Source organism: Myxocyprinus asiaticus, chromosome 37, assembly GCF_019703515.2.
Source record: "Myxocyprinus asiaticus isolate MX2 ecotype Aquarium Trade chromosome 37, UBuf_Myxa_2, whole genome shotgun sequence".
In the NCBI taxonomy this organism is placed as follows: Eukaryota; Metazoa; Chordata; class Actinopteri; order Cypriniformes; family Catostomidae; genus Myxocyprinus; species Myxocyprinus asiaticus.
In genome coordinates this window covers 41395001-41415982 of record NC_059380.1, presented here as the reverse complement: position 1 = coordinate 41415982, position 20982 = coordinate 41395001, and the positions used below count along the sequence as shown (strand labels likewise).

At 41.8% G+C, this 20982-nt stretch overlaps 1 protein-coding gene across 2 annotated transcripts in view; it reads right to left on the bottom strand.

The window, feature by feature from the left end:
• The window catches only part of trappc10 (trafficking protein particle complex subunit 10), a 50265-nt gene that overhangs the window by 18480 nt on the left and 10803 nt on the right, over window positions 1-20982 (bottom strand). For both annotated transcript variants that reach the window (XM_051676356.1, XM_051676357.1), the window contains exons 2-14: window positions 14044-14125; window positions 9862-9997; window positions 9415-9611; window positions 8395-8590; window positions 8193-8304; window positions 7857-8104; window positions 6597-6743; window positions 6380-6494; window positions 6199-6275; window positions 5973-6064; window positions 5316-5456; window positions 5053-5165; window positions 2814-3316 (exon numbers count right to left, since the gene is read on the bottom strand). In XM_051676356.1, the coding sequence (XP_051532316.1) occupies window positions 2814-3316; window positions 5053-5165; window positions 5316-5456; window positions 5973-6064; window positions 6199-6275; window positions 6380-6494; window positions 6597-6743; window positions 7857-8104; window positions 8193-8304; window positions 8395-8590; window positions 9415-9611; window positions 9862-9997; window positions 14044-14125 (2159 nt within the window). The remainder of the gene's footprint in view (window positions 1-2813; window positions 3317-5052; window positions 5166-5315; window positions 5457-5972; window positions 6065-6198; window positions 6276-6379; window positions 6495-6596; window positions 6744-7856; window positions 8105-8192; window positions 8305-8394; window positions 8591-9414; window positions 9612-9861; window positions 9998-14043; window positions 14126-20982) is intronic.

Here is a 20982-nt window from a genome sequence, read left to right as displayed (position 1 = left end):
CTTTGGATATCTTTTTATATCCTTTTCCATCTTTATAAAGTTCCATTACCTTGTTACGCAGGTCTTTTGACAGTTCTTTTCTGCTCCCCATGGCTCAGTATCTAGCCTGCTCAGTGCATCCACATGAGAGCTAACAAACTCATTGACTATTTACACACAGACACTAATTGCAATTTAAAAAGCCACAGGTGTGGGAAATTACACTTTAATTGCCATTTAAACCTGTGTGTGTCACCTTGTGTGTCTGTAACAAGGCCAAACATTCAAGGGTGTGTAAACTTTTGATCAGGGCCATTTGGGTGATTTCTGTTATCATTATGATTTAAAAAGGAGCCAAACAACTATGTGATGATAAATGGCTTCATATGATCACTATCCTTAAATAAAAGACAGTTTTTTTGCATGATCAGTCATATTTTCAAAATCAATGCCAAAATTTCACAATTTCTGCCAGGGTATGCAAACTTTTGAGCACAACTGTGTGTGTGTATATATATATATATATACACAGCTCTGGATTTACTATTTATAAGTATGTGTTTGAGTGAAATGAACATATTTGTTTTATTCTATAAAGTACTGACAACATTTAACAAGATAACGAGCATTTATTTGCAGAAAATGACAACTGGTCAAAGAAGGAAGCAAGTTTTCTTCCAGGATAACCTTGTACGTGGCTCGATTCATGCGTCCTTCACAAAGATAAATCTGCCCAATTCCAGCCTTGCTGAAGCACCCCCAGATCATCACCGATCCTTCAGCAAATTTCAGAGGATTCGAGACACTGTGGCTTGAAGGTCTCTCCAGGTCTCTGTCTAACCAATAGACGACCAGGTGGAGGATCGGTGATGATCTGGGGGTGCTTCAGCAAGGCTGGAATCGGGCAGATTTGTGAGTGCATGCCAAGATGCATGAAAGCTGTGACTGAAAATCAGGGTTATTCCACCAAATATTGATTTCTGATCTCTTCCTAAGTTAAAACATTAGTATTGTGTTGTTTAATAAATGAATATGAACTTGTTTTCTTTGCATTATTCGAGGTCTGAAAACACGGCATCTTTTATGTTATTTTGACCAGTTGTCATTTTCTGCAAATAAATGCTCTAAATGACAATATTTATATTTGGAATTTGGGAGAAATGTTGTCAGTACTTTATAGAATAAAACAAAAATTTTCATTTTACTCAAAAACATACCTATAAATTGTAAATCCAGAGAAACTGATCATTTTGCAGTGGTCACTTTATTTATTCCAGAGATGTATATACAGTATATATATATATATATATATATATATATATATATATATATATATATATATATATATATATTATTGACCAAATTAAAACCATTGGCACATCGGTTAAAACATGAAAAAGTCAATATAAAAAAAACATTATGATTTAATTAATCACATACATTTATGCCATTGAATAAAGTTTATAATTTTTTTTTCTGAGTGTAATATAAAGTAACATCTAAGAAATAAAACCAAAATAAATGAAATCTGAAAAATCTGAAAAAGCACGACATGAATACTATGAATTTGTAATGTTCTATCATCATATGTGAAATGTGTTCTATTGTTTAAAAATGCAAAATAACCTTTTTATATATATATATTATTCATCTTTATGTTGTATTTATCATTCTTTGTTGCTCTGTTAGCCTGTCATGTGTTTAACAGGTTCAATCCATGATCAATGAAAATTATTTATTGATAAAACAATAAATAGCTTTTGAACCTTTTTTAAAGCACAATTTCCAAGCAAAACAGTGATCTGATGACAAAATAAGGTAAGTGGCAAAATATTGGTATCTGCCTAGTTTTTTTGTTAAAATCGGTATCAACCAAAAGTGTTTAAACTGGTGCATCCGTAATTAATTTGTCAATTATTTCTTGAATTAACTTAATTGAATAAAAAAAGCCAAATTTTAATTTCCTGTTTGTTAAAAAACAAGTTATTCCATATCATGCCCAACTGAAGTCTATATATTCAATGCTATAAATTGTTTCTCAAATGCGTTGTTTCCATGGAAACAGATTTTACTACTGTAAGGTGACATGACTAACAAATCTTCTTCAATATTTGCTGTCAACTATTTTTTAACAATAAAATACGTTTTGCAGTCCTATGTGGAGGTCCAAATTTAAAACTATATTAAAATTATTTATTTTAATATTTCACTATTTATTTTTTTAAACTACTAAATCATTAATCAATACTATTAATCAATGTGTTCCATGTATTTAATTTTACTAGCTTTGCATACATTTTTAACTTGCAATTAGCTTTGAGTTAATATTTTTTTTTTTTGCACAAGCTTTTTTGATGTACTAAATTTGACCCACTAAGGAATTCGTTCTTGCGTTAAAAAAATTTGATGCAGCACAACGACGGGCCATCATGCAAGTTTCTTGAGAAACTTTAAGTTCTTTTAACTTGACACGTCTTAAAAAGCTGGGCTCATGTCACGAGATGTAGAAAAATCTAAATGTTTACATAAAACAATTCCAAAACAGCGCAGATGGATGCAAAAATGTGTCCTGAGTGAACGGAAAATCCATTTTGAAAGGTGAGGCTGATAACTGTTACCCTGAAAATGGAAAAATGAAGCTTGTGCTGAAAAAAAAAAATCAACCCAAAGCTTATGGTAAATTAAAAATGGATGAATTCAATTACTAAACAGTTTATGAAATTTGTAATTAAGTATTTAATGTTTTATTTAAATAAAGAATGATTTGTTTAATGATTTAATTTTAAGAAATTTGGCTCTCTATAACCCTGATCACATCAAAACAATCTTCTCACCGGTGCAGTGAAAATGATGCTGTTGTTGCCAGGCAACAGAGTGACATCATTCGTCTTCAGCGTCTGAGCACCGTCTTCCATAGCAACGGCAGATGGTATCATGGTGGGCGTGTCCAGGGATGTGGTGCTGTCATGGCGACGCATTAGCAGGTGCATGTTCTTACAGATCACACCGGCAGAGTTGAGCGCGTTATCAGATGGACTGTGTTCCTGAATCTCGCAGAGCTCGAGCGCCGGCTGCGCAGTCACCGGACTCACCGCCGGGAACATGATGGTACCGTTTGCGCTCTGACCCGAGCATTTCTGAGCCGAAGTCCCGGGCTGCTCCAGCGAGAAGTGTACACTGATGGCGAGCTGCTCCACGTGCACAGCCATGGGCATCAGACTGCACAGACGCAACTCCAGCTGCAGTGCAGCGCCAACGTGAACAAGTGCAGAGGCCGGGCGGAAATGCAACTCCTGCAGCTGCGTGAATGAACTCATGCTGAGAGCGACACAATGCTCTGTGAGGGAAGAGAATACACATATACAGACAATAAAAATAACGGCATGATGGTTCTTTCAAACAATTCATTTCATGAACCAGAGACTGACTGATTCATTGGAGTCATCACTAAATTTAATATTATATTTAATGTGCCAAAAGCCAGCATCAATGTATTTACAAAGAAATCACCATGGTTTCATACATTTTTGAAAACATTTATGAAAATTCATTTAATGACTTTTAAAATGTCAAGTGGTGAAAAATGAACTCTGATAGTTTCTGATAGTTATTTTTGCTTTCATTTCTCCATGGCAGGCGCTGGAGGGTTTTACAGCCTGAACTCCTTGTTTCAACAATATAACAGCGACCCTCTAGAGGTTAAATTAAAAACAATCAGAATTTGTTCTGCAATGTGACTAGGCTATTTATAGAGATGGATGCTTCAAACACGGGTTTAAAACATCCACATAGAAAAGCCAAGGTATGTATAGAGTACAAGTTATTATTGCAGATAGTCATGGTACAATAAATCAGTCATTTAAGACAACATAAGGAGGTTTGATGATTAATTTGGTTATAACTAACTGATGCACTGGAGAATTGCATTGCCAACAAGGTGGAGAGGACGCTAACATTAGCTGTTCCAGGGGGGCCTGGGTAGCTCAGCGAGTAAAGACGCTGATTATCACCCCTGGAGTCGTGAGTCTGAATCCAGGGCATGCTGAGTGACTCCACACGCACTACGTCTCCGCGGTAACGCGCTCAACAAGTCACGTGATAAGATGCGTGGATTGACGGTCTCAGACGCGGAGGCAACTGGGATTCGTCCTCCGCCACCCGGATTGAGGCGAGTCACTATGCGACCACGAGGACTGCGCATTGGGAATTGGGCATTCCAGATTGGGGAGAAAAACATTAGCTGTTCCAACGTCACGAATATAAACTGCTTTTCCTTTTAATTTGTTGTTTTGAATAAAAAAAATGGTCACTTATGAATTCATGCAAATCCGTTGCTGGTTTTTTTACTGAAGGTTGTAAACATTAGTGCTCCAAAGAGGTTTGGTTGCCAAGTAGATTAATAAGTTAATCATCAGTAATAAATCAATTTCACGATAATGGCAACCTTGCGTGAAAATGCTGCATGAGTTTTTGCTTTTACTCAGCCGTTCTCTTTCTTCAGAAGATCAAGTGTGAGCACAGTACACTGCGTGAATGCACGCGCACTGTTTCATAGTTTTCCAAACTTTTCTCCGTTCTGACAAAATAAACTTCTGTCCAAACTTCCTAAGTTATGACGTAGTTATGTTCAAAAGAAACGTAAGCGCATAGTCAGATATGTAAATCTGAAATATAAATTTGATGTTCATGTGAGGGCAAATGGATATATAATATATACAATGCCATTCTAAAGATTTGAGTTTCATTCATTTCAGATGGCAAAGTCTGTGAAGACGGTACCAGTGTGAGAGAAATTTACTGAAGTATCGCCATGGAAAGGTTCAGCACTATTTTACATTGACTAGAAAGTTTTCATTCATATTATAGATTTTACAAACTATCGGCCATTAATCGGCTTGTTTCCTCATCTTAGTCATCGGTATCGGCAAAATCCATTATCAGTCGACCTCTAGTAAACACAATCATTTTCTTCCATTTTTACAAATATTTACGAAGATATAAACACTACAAGCAATTCCTTCAGTGTTTAATTCACTCAGAACACAGATCTGACCCTGCTGTTGTCCTGCTCACCTTTGCCCTCTGGGGTCTCGCTGGCAAAGGTCAGGATCTCCTGGCAGAAGTGTGTTCTCTCCTCGTCGCTCAGGTTGGCATTGCTGGCAAGCAGGGCGCTGGTCTGCAGGTATCTACAGATGCAGTTAAAGAAACCACACGCACCAGAGAACAAACAGACTACAGGAACTCACAAGCGGGTTTTTGCAGTGTCAGGACAGTATAAAGAACTGAATTGTGCACATTTCTGACTGATGACATGTTTGATGATGAGTGAAGGATACTCGTCCATCTTCTGTAGTCGTTTCTGACAATCTGCGACCTGTTTGCGTGTGTGTGTGAGCGGTAAACTCCAGCTCTCAGACACGTATGACTTCAGAGAATCCTGCAGGAAGTTCTCAGCACTCTGAGGGTCACCCTTCCTCCTGCACGTGCACACACACGCGCACACGCACACGCACACATAAGATTAATCTACATAAATGAAACGCATCTCCACCCTTGATATTCCGTTTTATTCACTGATAATCTTCCTCTTTGCCGAAGAACACAATCTAGCCTGTGTTCGCATCTAAGAGACACCAGCTGCAGCTGAGGGGAGATTATCAATGAATAACGATTTAAATTTTTATCTTTTCCTCACACAAAGCTATCATACGACCTCAGAGTACTTAGAATATAGCGCACAGATCATACGGACTAGTTTGATGATACTTCTGTGGTACTTTTTAGTCCTTTTTAGAGCTTGACAGCCCATGCTCCCTATAAATTATTGTTATATAGCAAGAGCTGCGTAAAGATTCTTCAAAAATCTCCACTGAAAAAAATAACACCATACGAGTGAGTAAATGACAGAAGAATTTAAATTTGTATCGGAACTATTCCACAGCGGCAGTGACATCTGAGTGTTCCTGTTAGTGGGAATTTTAAGTGATGCTCACATGTAGAACTCAGCCAGACTCTTCCCCAGCAGTCGAGCTGAACGCAGTCGCCCAATCGCCCTGTACATCTCCATAGCAGCATGAGACAGCTCCTGATCAGAGAAGATGACCAGAGACAGTGATGTTCACAGCACAAAGCTGTTTTCTGAATATAGCTAACAGAAAAATAAACCATGTGATCAAAACACTAAAATAAAGACAGAGAGATTATGAAAGATAAACTCACCAGATATTGTTTCTCAAATGCTTCTACAGATGATAACGCCTCTTTGAGTTTTTTATATGGACTCTGAAGGCTGTTTGCTGATACAAGAGAGACACTGAATAAGATTCTTTTAATTTAGACTCAAACTAGACAGACTGTGTTCGTGTAAATGCAGTGATGGTGTATCTTTGTTGTCAGTTACCTGTTTCAGGTCTCTCTGCTCCCAGACCGGCCAGCAGGTCAACGGTTTTGTTCAGGTCTTCAGAGTTTGGGCCGTTTTCTGACACCAGACCACACAGATCACCCAGAGACTTAAGCTGAAAACAATGATTAACAGAGACTGACTTGTACAAACCGAAATAAGTTATGCCACTTTTAGTAATATCATACTAGAAGTTCGCCGTTTGTGTGTGTATTACCTTCTCAGTAGCATAAGTCCACAGGCCAACAGTGTGTGAAAAGTTTGCCTCTAGTTGAGTGCGGTCACAGCAGCCCTCGATTCTGTGCAACACCTCCAGACAGCTGAGAAACACCCAACAGTCCAATGCACCACTGACAACTGACACCTACAACAACAACAACAACAAACTCTTTACAGACTAACCAATCTGAACTTGAGTAAACTTGAATAAATTACTGTAATGAACCAAACAAAACAGACAGACAGACAGATGGATAGGAAACAGAAAATAGAAACAGACAGAAAGACAGACGATAGAAACACAGACAGACAGATGCAAAGACAGACAGACAATAGAAAGACAGACAGACAGATAATAGAAACACACAGACAGACAGAGAGACAGACAGACACACACAGACAGACAGATAGATAATAGAAACACACAGACAGACAAACAGACACACAGACAGACAGAAAATAGAAAGACAGACAGGGAGACAAACAGACAGATGGACAGAAAGATAATAAACACACACCCACAGACAGACAGATAGACGATAGAAACACAGACAGACAGAATGGAAAGACAGACAGACAGATAACAGAAACACAGACAGACAGACACAAATGGCTAGGAAACAGAAATTAGAAACAGACAGACAGAAAGATAATAGAAACACACACAGACAGACAGACAGAAAATAGAAAGATAGACAGACAGATAATAGAAACACAGACAGACAGACAGATAATAGAAAGACAAACAGATGGAAAGACAGATAGACAGACAAACACAGACAGACAGAAAATAGAAAGATAGACAGATAATAGAAACACACACAGACATACAGACAGAAAATAGAAAGATAGACAGACAGATAATAGAAACACACAGACAGACAGACAGATAATAGAAAGACAAACAGATGGAAAGACAGATAGACAGACAAACACAGACAGACAGAAAATAGAAAGATAGATAATAGAAACACACACAGACATACAGACAGACAGAAAATAGAAAGATAGACAGACAGATAATAGAAACACACAGACAGACAGACAGATAATAGAAAGACAAACAGACGGAAAGATAGATAGACAGACAAACACAGACAGACAGAAAATAGAAAGATAGACAGATAATAGAAACACACACAGACATACAGACAGACAGAAAATAGAAAGATAGACAGACAGATAATAGAAACACACAGACAGATAATAGAAAGACAGACAGACAGACAAACAGACAGACAGACAGACAGACACACACCTCGAGCAGTCGCAGCTCTTGTACGCAGTTGTGCAGCAGTTCGAGTGCTCGTGTCGTCACTTCCCAGGGTCTCTGCAGGAAGATGAGCAGTGTGCACTGACGTGAGAACAGATAACTGCGCAGGTCCAGCAGACTGGCCTCTCCTCGCTGAATCAGCTCGCGTTTCTCCATATCGATGGGTCGACGTAACAACAGTCCGTTCCAGCTCCGCACCGGCTGACAGAATGAGCCCAGCCAGTTAGCGCCATCTGAACACAGAAAACACACAATCATAATTCAGATCATTTGAGATCAAGCTGAACAACACAAGCTATTAAAATACAAATGACATTTTACCTCCAGCGCCGAAGTTCAGCACATACTGTGTGAAAAGAGCGTCTAATTCATCATACTGCACCAGAGCGTCTTCAAACTGCTGCAACATCTCGAAGACAAACGCCAACTCCTCCTGAACAACACAGAGAATGAGTTTTACCAATGATCAAACAGTCAAGTCTGAGACTCTTTTGATTGACAGCTTCCTCAGCCAATGACACACCTGGACCATGAAGTAGTCGCAGAAGCTCCAGCCGGGCTCTGTGCGTTTCTCTCGTAGTGTTCTCATCTCATCCTCAAAGAGACCCAGATTCCTGGTGAAGGACATGAGCAGCAGCGTGCGCAGTTTAGTGAGGAACGAACTCCACGACTCCTGCGATCGAGACGACTCCTTCAGAGGGTCCGACAGAGCCACACACCTGACCGGGAAGAAACTTCATGAAAAGCTGTCCAACGATGTGCATTTTTAATGTCGATATCCAGAAAGCAGACTCATTTAATTATGGCAAATGAGATGAAATATACATTTATTTCACACAATTATTACTAAAAATGTACTTGAAGATGAGAATCTTAAGGATGAGGATTTGCGATTCCAATTCCATTTTAACTACATCTCAACGGTCAGACATTAAAAACATTAACAGACATGATGATTCAGTGAGTGAGTCATTAGATAAATAATAGATAAATAAAACAAAAAATAAATAATAGTTTGAGGCTGATTCATGAGTCTTTTTGACAGCTTCAAAACAAGAAAACAGCCTTACATGTTATCCGTTCACAAATCGGACTGCACTGATTGCGCTGTATGTTAGATTTTGCGTGCAACCAGCAAGAACATCACAATAGAAAGATGTGTGCTCTATTTACTGTCTTTGTATTATTTCACAGCTCTCAGCTTCTGTCTCATCATATTCAATTCAGTCCGTAAAATCTCAACCGGAGTGAAATACAATTACGTTCGCCATAGCGCAGCAGATTTAGTAGCAGCGAAGCGAATAGGAATCCTTGCTCGATTGTCGACCCGATCCATTGGGTGTTTTCGGTACTTTTCAAATGTCTTTTATTTGACTTTTTTAGTCTTGTCCCAGACCTTCAATATTCAGCATGAAAATCCACTATAAAAATATATAAGTATAAAAGTATAAATCTATAATCATCTAAACAAAGTGTGAAATACCATTTCAATATTTATTGTGCGAGCGGTTTCAGAGCAGGAGTCGGGTTCAGCGCGGCTCACCTGTCGCTCTGTTTGTTACAGAAGTCGTTGCGGATCTTGTCGACGATGGAGGTGCGCGGCAGGATGTTTGTTTTGTTCTTTTTCTTGTTGTCGCTCTCCACCACCACGATGAGCCAATCAACAGAGCCGTGAAGACGCAGGACACCCTGCCAGCGCTGCATGTCCTCTTTAACCGATGCTTTATACGCCTCTGTGTCCTGATACACACAAACACATTATAAACACCGACTCTGAATGTAACAGCAAATTAATCCTGTGGTTTGTTCAGAATTGCATTCTACCTACTAATTATGAAAGAAAGTAGTATGCACCATGTGAACAGTATGTGACTTTTGATTTAATACAACTCTGTGAAACCTTTAGTATGCAGTATCTACTGTGCAGAGTACAGTGCACTAGTATGTTTTGTTTGTGAACAGTTAAATGTTTGTGGCGTGTGAGACTCACGCAGCAGTCCGTCCAGTAGATGTGCAGGAATGGGAATGTGAGCAGCGCTTTATTCTCCTCTTTAGGAAGCAGTTCCTCTTTAAACTGCACAAAATTGGCCTCCAGGTAGATCATCTTTGGTGCTCGTCCATAAGACCTAAACACAAACACATGCAGGTTAAGCTAGAAAAAAATATATAAATCTCAAGCTGCTAAAAAAAGGCGGAAACGAATCATCACAGTTGGTGAAAAAGGTCCATTATCATTCAACTTTCCTTCATTCTGTACTTTGGTTCTTTGTCTAAAACTGAGCTGAACATTTAGATTTAAAATTTGTCAACAAAGTTATTTTGCCATGTCTATGTGCACGTATTTATGCATGCATTTTTTTTTTAATTCATGTCACACTAGGGGTGTGATGATTCGCTTTGACAATGATTCGATTACGATTATCCACCTAACAATTACGTGAAATCTGAAACCAGTAATTACAGATGAAATGTCAGGTGCAGGCAGATACGATACAGGTTTTAATCATGCAGGGTCAGCAGGGTCATAGAATGAAAAACTGTTTATAAGTAGCGTGTAAAGGTGGAAACACAGGATGTGGTAAGCAACTGTGAGTTCCCTATTCGTTTTAGGATGGGGAAAGAGGTGCCAGGTGGCTAAATGGAGACATCTCTGCATGTCAAGCCCGTTCACAAGAATCCAATCGCATTTTCATGAAGGACTGTTTGCAGCACACACTGCGAAAGATACAAATGTTTTCATCTTTTTGCAGCTGCCGCATGTCATTGACCAATCACAGGTGAAGCTTGAATTAAACAACTAAAGATCTGCTCATGCATGAATCATGGGAAATTTAGAACAGCTCCAACGGACATTTTATCAGCTTCATTTTATCATTGAAAGGCATCAACATTTGAGCTAAGAGACGAGGAAAGAAAATACTCTCTTTTGTCACTCTGAAAGGGGAACGAATCTCAGGCTTGTGGTGTAAATCCGGTATCCTCTAGTCTCAGCATGCCAATACAGGGGTGCAAAAACCATATATGCAATACATGAAACACATGGGCAGACACAAATGAGGGGACACCGACTCAATTCCAAGGGGGAGGTCGGACAGCGAAACATTCAAGGGGGCATTCATGACATCACTTCATGTACCGGCTCTTTACATGTGCTGTCTGCCCTGGTTTAGTACCCGACTCACTAAAGGAATTCTGCAGATCAGGTAACGCTGCAAACATGTCCACAAAATCTGTGCTGAACACAATTTTGCAGGCTACAATTTCGATCTTGCGGGCTGATTCCGTGCACTACACGAGAATCATCAAAAGTGGAAACATGCAGGTTATAATGTTGTTTTACATCATTTGATTATTATTTGATGAATTACTGCTGTCATGATCAACAGTAATGAACACAAACATCTCTTTTAAATACAGTTCTGTTTACCACCTGCTTTCCTCGGGCGGTAGCAAACAGCATAGCGTTTTGTGAATAAAGCACAATCTGAATTCCGTGTTTGACGGTATAATTAGACTTTATTTTCAAAATGGTGTCTAATCAGGGCCTGGTTAGCTCAGCGAGTAAAGACGCTGACTATCACCCCTGGAGTCGTGAGTTTGAATCCAGGGTGTGCTGAGTGACTCCAGCCAGGTCTCCTAAGCAACCAAATTGGCCCGGTTGCTAGGGAGGGTAGAGTCACATGAGGTAACCTCCTCGTGGTCACTATAATGTGGTTCTCGCGCTCGGTGGGGCGCGTGGTGAGTTGTGCGTGGATGCTGCGGAGAATAGCGTGAAGCCTTCACACGTGCTATGTCTCCGCAGTAACGGGCTCAACAAGTCACGTGATAAGATGTGCGGATTGACGGTCTCAGACGCGGAGGCAACTGAGATTCGTCCTCCACCACCTGGATTGAGGCGAGTCACTACACCACCATGAGGACTAAGAGTGCATTGGGAATTGGGCATTCCAAATTGGGGAGAAAAATCCCCCCAAAAAAATGGTGTCTAATCAAATTAATTAATTAGAACTTTAATTAAATGAAAATATACTTATTTTACTTTATTTTTCAACATAAAATGGTATTATTTTTTATCAAATGAAGTGCTTTCATTCAAAATCCTCACAGCACAATCTAAAGCAACACTGGAGATATTTGTGTCCAATGAATTTATGCTGCACAACAGAACATCACAAATGTGAGATATCGCTTTAATAAATTATTATTGATTACATTAAACATTATATTACTAGACAGTAGTAATTTATTGCTGTCTTTTTTCCCCATTTCACACATTCATTAAAATCAAGCTTTTATTTTGCCGTTTCTGTGTGTTTTTGACAGTAGTTTCTCAGCTCCAGAGAAGCAGTTCGGTACATGGCCCAGTGTGACTATTAAACCCCCAAAAAGCTGTGATTTCATTCAATAATGACAGAGAGCAGAGCGCTCTGAAGCGTGCAGCACGTCATAGAGCATCCATCCGTTTTGAGGCGTACATGCAGACATTTAATGAATCACAACCTTTTGCGGTTTAATAATCGCACTAAGACATTTTGCGATTTTAGTTTGATTCATTCTGCATTCAAACATTCATTTTCATCCCAAATATAACAAATTCCATGACATTCCGCACATTTCTTTGACTGCATTCTGTGATTCCGTCTGTGTTTTCTGCATCGCAAAAATCATTGGATCCAACATTTGGTAACCACGATAAAAACGGACTCCAATCGCTGAATTATCGAAAAAGTATTCAGATCCCGAGGTGTAAAGGCAGCATCTCCACGCTACTGTACACCTCGGGGTGTGTATTCATTTTCCAAAAGAATTAGCACTCCGCCTGTCATAACTGTTAAAATGTACAAATTAAATGTTTTTACAGATAATACTACAGAAATGTTGCAACAAAAAACTCTGATTTTAAGAGTGTACGACAGGGCCTCATTATTCATTCATGACAGTCAACCGTTGACATTGTTTAAAATACTCAGCAGTAACAAAGCGCTATGAATGTGTATTTGACACCTATCCTGAGTTCTGATCGTTACCATGTTTTTGTAACAAAAACCTTGCTAGTGGCACAGCCAGACAGTTTTATTGTCCAAAAATATTTTCCAGGACATTTAGGTATATATATATATATATGGAAAACTGCAATGCAAAATTCAAGGTTTTCCAGGATGCGTGAGACCCCTGGCAATCAATAAGGAGCCTAAATCACATAGAAAGGTGGCATGTGGGTGCGCGTGACTTAAGACACTCAGTAACAGGTAAACTAGATATCAACAACCAAAACCTTATATTTCAGTTTGTTTTCAGAGTTATGATTAGGGATGTCATTTTTCATAAATGTTTTTTTGTTTTTTTTTGGCAGCATGCCCAATTCCTAATGTGCTCTAAGTCCTCGTGGTGGTGTAGTGACTCGCCTCAATCCGGGTGGTGGAGGACGAATCTCAGTTGCCTCCACGTCTGAGACCGTCAATCCGTGCATCTTATACCGTGACTTGTTGAGCGCGTTACCGCGGAGACGTAGTGCGTTTGGAGGCTTCACGCTACTCTCTGCGGCATCCACGCACAACTCACCACACACCCCACCGAGAGCAAGAACCACATTATAGCGACCACGAGGAGGTTACCCCATGTGACTCTACCCTCCCTAGCAACCGGGCCAATTGGTTGCTTAGGAGACCTGGCTGGAGTCAATTTTCATAATTGACTGTCATGAAAATTAACGATCAATTAATCGATAAATCGTTAATGTTAATACTGCAAAGCGTATGTGGAGGACTCAAAATAATACGTGCAGCTGACTGTATAGACAGTTTTTACCATCTGCTCACATAATTATTGAATGCATTTGTGCTGAAATTGATTAATCAACAATTTATAAGCTTAATTGATTAAATTATGAACGACCATTAAATGATCAGCGAATGAATTGATTATCTCTAGTTATAATGATTTTAGACTTACCAGCACCTAACCATTATATACAAATCAAACTGTGGTTGGTCGCTTTACATGTCAGTCAGAAGGTTTCTTCTTGTCTAAGTGAGCAGTTCATAACCAGAATAAGCTGCAATGTGGACCAGACTTTATGGTGAGAGACAAGTCTAGCTATACAAGACAAAATATGCAATATGCATAAAAAGAAAACAAAGTCAGCGACAGCGCAGATGCAGATGGTAGATACCTCCTCCACTCCATGGGCTCTCTGGACAGCTGCTGGGTCAGTGAGCTGCACAGCGCAGTGAAGAGGTTCTGATCGCCTGCACCTGATCAACAACAACAACACACACACACACACACACACACACACACATTACACTCAATACTGTGCACTCTCATTTGAAACCACATACTGACAACAATTCACACACACATTCATACAGAAACACACTCAGACAGAAACACACACACATTCAGACAGAAACACACACACATTCAGACAGAAACACACGCACATTCAGACAGAAACACACGCACATTCAGACAGAAACACACAACACACACACAGACAGACAGAAACACACACACACACAGACAGAAACACAAACATACACACACACAGAGACAGAAACACACACATACACACACACAAAGACAGAAACACACAGACACACACACACACACTCAGACAGAAAGAAACATGCACACACACACACTCAGACAGAAACACACGCACACACACACACTCAGATAGAAACACACGCACACACACACACTCAGACAGAAACACACACACACACACACACAGAGACAGAAAAACACACACACACACACACAGAGACAGAAACACACACACACACACACAGAGACAGAAACACACACACACACACACATTCAGACAGAAACACATGCACACACACACACTCAGACAGAAACACACACACATTCAGACAGAAACATACACACATTCATACAGAAACACACAACACACACACACACACACAGACAGAAACACACATACACACACACACAGAGACAGAAACACACACACACACACACAGAAAGAAACACACACACACACACACACACACACAGAGACAGAAACACACACACACACACACACAGAAAGAAACACACACACACACATTCAGACAGAAACACACGCACACACACACACTCAGATAGAAACACACGCACACACACACACACACAGAAAGAAACACACGCACACTCAGACAGAAACACGCACACACACACACTCAGACAGAAACACACGCACACACACACACTCAGACAGAAACACACACACACACACACACACACACACACAGAGACAGAAACACACACACACACACACACACACACACACAGAAACACACACACACACAGAGACAGAAACAGAAACACACACACACAGAGACAGAAACACACGCACACACACAGAAAGAAACACACGCACACACACAGACAGAAACACACGCACACACACACTCAGACAGAAACACACACACACTCAGACAGAAAGAAACACGCACACACACACACTCAGACAGAAACACACGCACACTCAGACAGAAACACACGCACACACACACACTCAGATAGAAACACACGCACACACACACACACTCAGACAGAAACACACACACACACACACACAGAGACAGAAACACACACACACACACACACAGAGACAGAAACACACACACACACACACACACACAGAGACAGAAACACACACACACACACAGAGACAGAAACACACACACACACACACACACACACACAGAAAGAAACACACACACACACACACACATTCAGACAGAAACACATGCACACACACACACACACACACACTCAGACAGAAACACACACACATTCAGACAGAAAGAAACACACACACACTCAGATAGAAACACACGCACACACACACACTCAGACAGAAACACACGCACACTCAGACAGAAACACACGCACACACACACACACTCAGACAGAAACACGCGCGCGCACACACTCAGACAGAAACACGCGCACACACTCAGACAGAAACACGCGCACACACTCAGACAGAAACACGCGCGCGCACACACTCAGACAGAAACACGCGCACACACTCAGACAGAAACACGCGCACACACTCAGACAGAAACACGCGCACAATCAGACAGAAACACGCACACACACTCAGACAGAAACACGCACACACAAACTCAGACAGAAACACACACACTCCAGACAGAAACACACGCACACACACTCAGACAGAAACACACGCACACACTCAGACAGAAACACGCGCACACACTCAGACAAAAACACGCGCACACTCAGACAGAAACACACACACACACACACAATCAGACAGAAACACGCACACACACTCAGACAGAAACACGCACACACAAACTCAGACAGAAACACACACACTCAGACAGAAACACACGCACACACACTCAGACAGAAACACACGCACACACAGAGACAGAAACACACACACACACAGAGACAGAAACAGAAACACACACACACACAGAGACAGAAACACACGCACACACACAGAAAGAAACACACGCGCACACACACTCAGACAGAAACACACACACACTCAGACAGAAAGAAACACGCACACACACACACACACTCAGACAGAAACACACGCACACTCAGACAGAAACACACGCACACACACACACTCAGATAGAAACACACGCACACACACACACACACTCAGACAGAAACACACACACACACACAGAGACAGAAACACACACACACACACACACAGAGACAGAAACACACACACACACACACACACACACACAGAGACAGAAACACACACACACACACAGAGACAGAAACACACACACACACACACACACACACACACAGAAAGACACACACACACACACACACACACACACATTCAGACAGAAACACATGCACACACACACACACACACTCAGACAGAAACACACACACATTCAGACAGAAAGAAACACACACACACTCAGACAGAAACACACGCACACACACACACTCAGACAGAAACACACGCACACACTCAGACAGAAACACACGCACACACACACACTCAGACAGAAACACACGCACACACACACACTCAGACAGAAACACGCGCACGCACACACTCAGACAGAAACACGCGCACACACTCAGACAGAAACACGCGCACACACTCAGACAGAAACACGCGCACACATCAGACAGAAACACGCACACACACTCAGACAGAAACACGCACACACAAACTCAGACAGAAACACACACACTCCGACAGAAACACACGCACACACACTCAGACAGAAACACACGCACACACACTCAGACAGAAACACACGCACACACACTCAGACAGAAACACACGCACACACTCAGACAGAAACACGCGCACACACGCACACACACTCAGACAGAAACACGCACACACACTCAGACAGAAACACACGCACACACGCACACGCTCAAGACAGAAACACACACACGCTCAAACAGAAACACACGCACACACGCACACGCTCAAGACAGAAACACACACACGCTCAAACAGAAACACACACACACACACTCAGACAGAAACACACACACACACACTCAGACAGAAACACATACACTCAGACAGAAACACACACATATTACACTCAATACTGTGCACTCTCATTTGAAACCACATACTGACAACAATTCACACGCACATTCAGACAGAAACACACGCACATTCAGACAGAAACACACGCACATTCAGACAGACAGAAACACACGCACATTCAGACAGACAGAAACACACACACATTCAGACAGAAACACACACACACACACATTCAGACAGAAACACACACACACACACGCACACACACTCAGACAGAAACACACGCACAAACACACACTCAGACAGAAACACGCACAAACACACACTCAGACAAACACACGCACAAACACACACTCAGACAGAAGCACACACTCAGACAGAAACACACGCACAAACACACACTCAGACAGAAACACACACACACACACATTCAGACAGAAACACACACACACACACACACACATTCAGACAGAAACACACGCACATTCAGACAGAAAGAAACACACACACACATTCAGACAGAAATACACACGCACACACACTCAGACAGAAACACACGCACAAACACACACTCAGACAGAAACACACGCACAAACACACACTCAGACAGAAACACACACACAAACACACACTCAGACAGAAACACACGCACAAACACACACTCAGACAGAAGCACACACTCAGACAGAAACACACGCACAAACACACACTCAGACAGAAACACACACACACACACATTCAGACAGAAACACACACACACACACACACATTCAGACAGAAACACACGCACATTCAGACAGAAAGAAACACACACACACATTCAGACAGAAATACACACGCACACACACTCAGACAGAAACACACGCACAAACACACACTCAGACAGAAACACACGCACAAACACACACTCAGACAGAAACACACACACAAACACACACTCAGACAGAAACACACGCACAAACACACACTCAGACAGAAACACAAGCACAAACACACACTCAGACAGAAACACACACACAAACACACACTCAGACAGAAACACACGCACAAACACACACTCAGACAGAAACACGCACAAACACACACTCAGACAGAAACACACGCACACACTCAGACAGAAACACACACACACTCAGACAGAAACACACACACACACACACACACAGAGACAGAAACACACACACACACAGAGACAGAAACACACACACACACACACACATTCAGACAGAAACACACACACACACACATTCAGACAGAAACACACACACACACACGCACACACACACTCAGACAGAAACACACGCACAAACACACACTCAGACAGAAACACGCACAAACACACACTCAGACAGAACACACGCACAAACACACACTCAGACAGACAGCACACACTCAGACAGAAACACACGCACAAACACACACTCAGACAGAAACACACACACACACACATTCAGACAGAAACACACACACACACACACACATTCAGACAGAAACACACGCACATTCAGACAGAAAGAAACACACACACACATTCAAGACAGAAATACACACGCACACACACTCAAGACAGAAACACACGCACACACACACACACTCAAGACAGAAACACACGCACACACACACACACTCAAGACAGAAACACACACACACACACACACACTCAAGACAGAAACACACGCACAAACACACACTCAAGACAGAAACACACAGCACAAACACACACTCAAGACAGAAACACACACACACACACACACACTCAAGACAGAAACACACGCACACACACACACACTCAAGACAGAAACACGCACACACACACACACACTCAAGACAGAAACACACGCACACACTCAGACAGAAACACACACACACTCACAGAGACAGAAACACACACACACACACACACACACAGAGACAGAAACACACACACACACACACATTCAGACAGAAACACATGCACACACACACACACACACACACACTCAGACAGAAACACACACACATTCAGACAGAAACATACACACATTCATACAGAAACACACAACACACACACACACACACAGACAGAAACACACACACACACAGAGACAGAAACACACACACACACAGAAAGAAACACACACACACACACAGACAGACACACACACACACACAGACAGACAGAAACACACGCACACACACACACATTCAGACAGAAACACACGCACACACACACTCAGACAGAAACACACGCACACACACACTCAGACAGAAACACACGCACACACACACTCAGACAGAAACACACACACACACACACAGAAAGAAACACACACACACTCAGACAGAAACACACACACATTCAGACAGAAACATACACACATTCATACAGAAACACACAACACACACACACACTCAGACAGAAACACACACACACGCTCAAGACAGAAACACACGCACACGCTCAAGACAGAAACACACGCACACGCTCAAGACAGAAACACACGCACACGCTCAAGACAGAAACACACGCACAAGACAGAAACACACGCACACGTTCAAGTCAGAAACACACACACGCTCAAACAGAAACACACACACTCAGACAGAAACACACGCACTCAGACAGAAACACACGCACACACACTCAGACAGAAACACACGCACACACACTCAGACAGAAACACACGCACACACACTCAGACAGAAACAAACGCACACACACACTCAGACAGAAACACACACACACACACACACACACACTCAGACAGAAACACACGCACACTCAGACAGAAACACACGCACACTCAGACAGAAACACGCACACACACTCAGACAGAAACACGCACACACACTCAGACAGAAACACACACACACACATACACACACTCAGACAGAAACACACACACACTCAGACAGAAACACACACACACTCAGACAGAAAGAAACACACACACATTCAGACAGAAAGAAACACACACACACTCAGACAGAAACACGCGCACACACACACACTCAGACAGAAACACGCGCACACACACACACTCAGACAGAAACACGCGCACACACACTCAGACAGAAACACGCGCACACACACTCAGACAGAAACACGCGCACACACACTCAGACAGAAACACGCGCACACACACTCAGACAGAAACACACGCACACACACTCAGACAGAAACACACGCACACACTCAGACAGAAACACTCGCACACACGCACACACACTCAGACAGAAGCACACGCACACACACTCAGACAGAAACACACGCACACACACTCAGACAGAAACACACGCACACACACACACACACTCAGACAGACACACGCACACACACACACTCAGACAGAAACACACGCACACACACACACACTCAGACAGAAACACACACACATTCAGACAGAAAGAAACACACACACACACACACTCAGACAGAAACACACACACACTCAGACAGAAACACACGCACACACACTCAGACAGAAACACACGCACACACTCAGACAGAAACACTCGCACACACGCACACACACTCAGACAGAAACACATGCACACACACTCAGACAGAAACACACACACACACTCAGACAG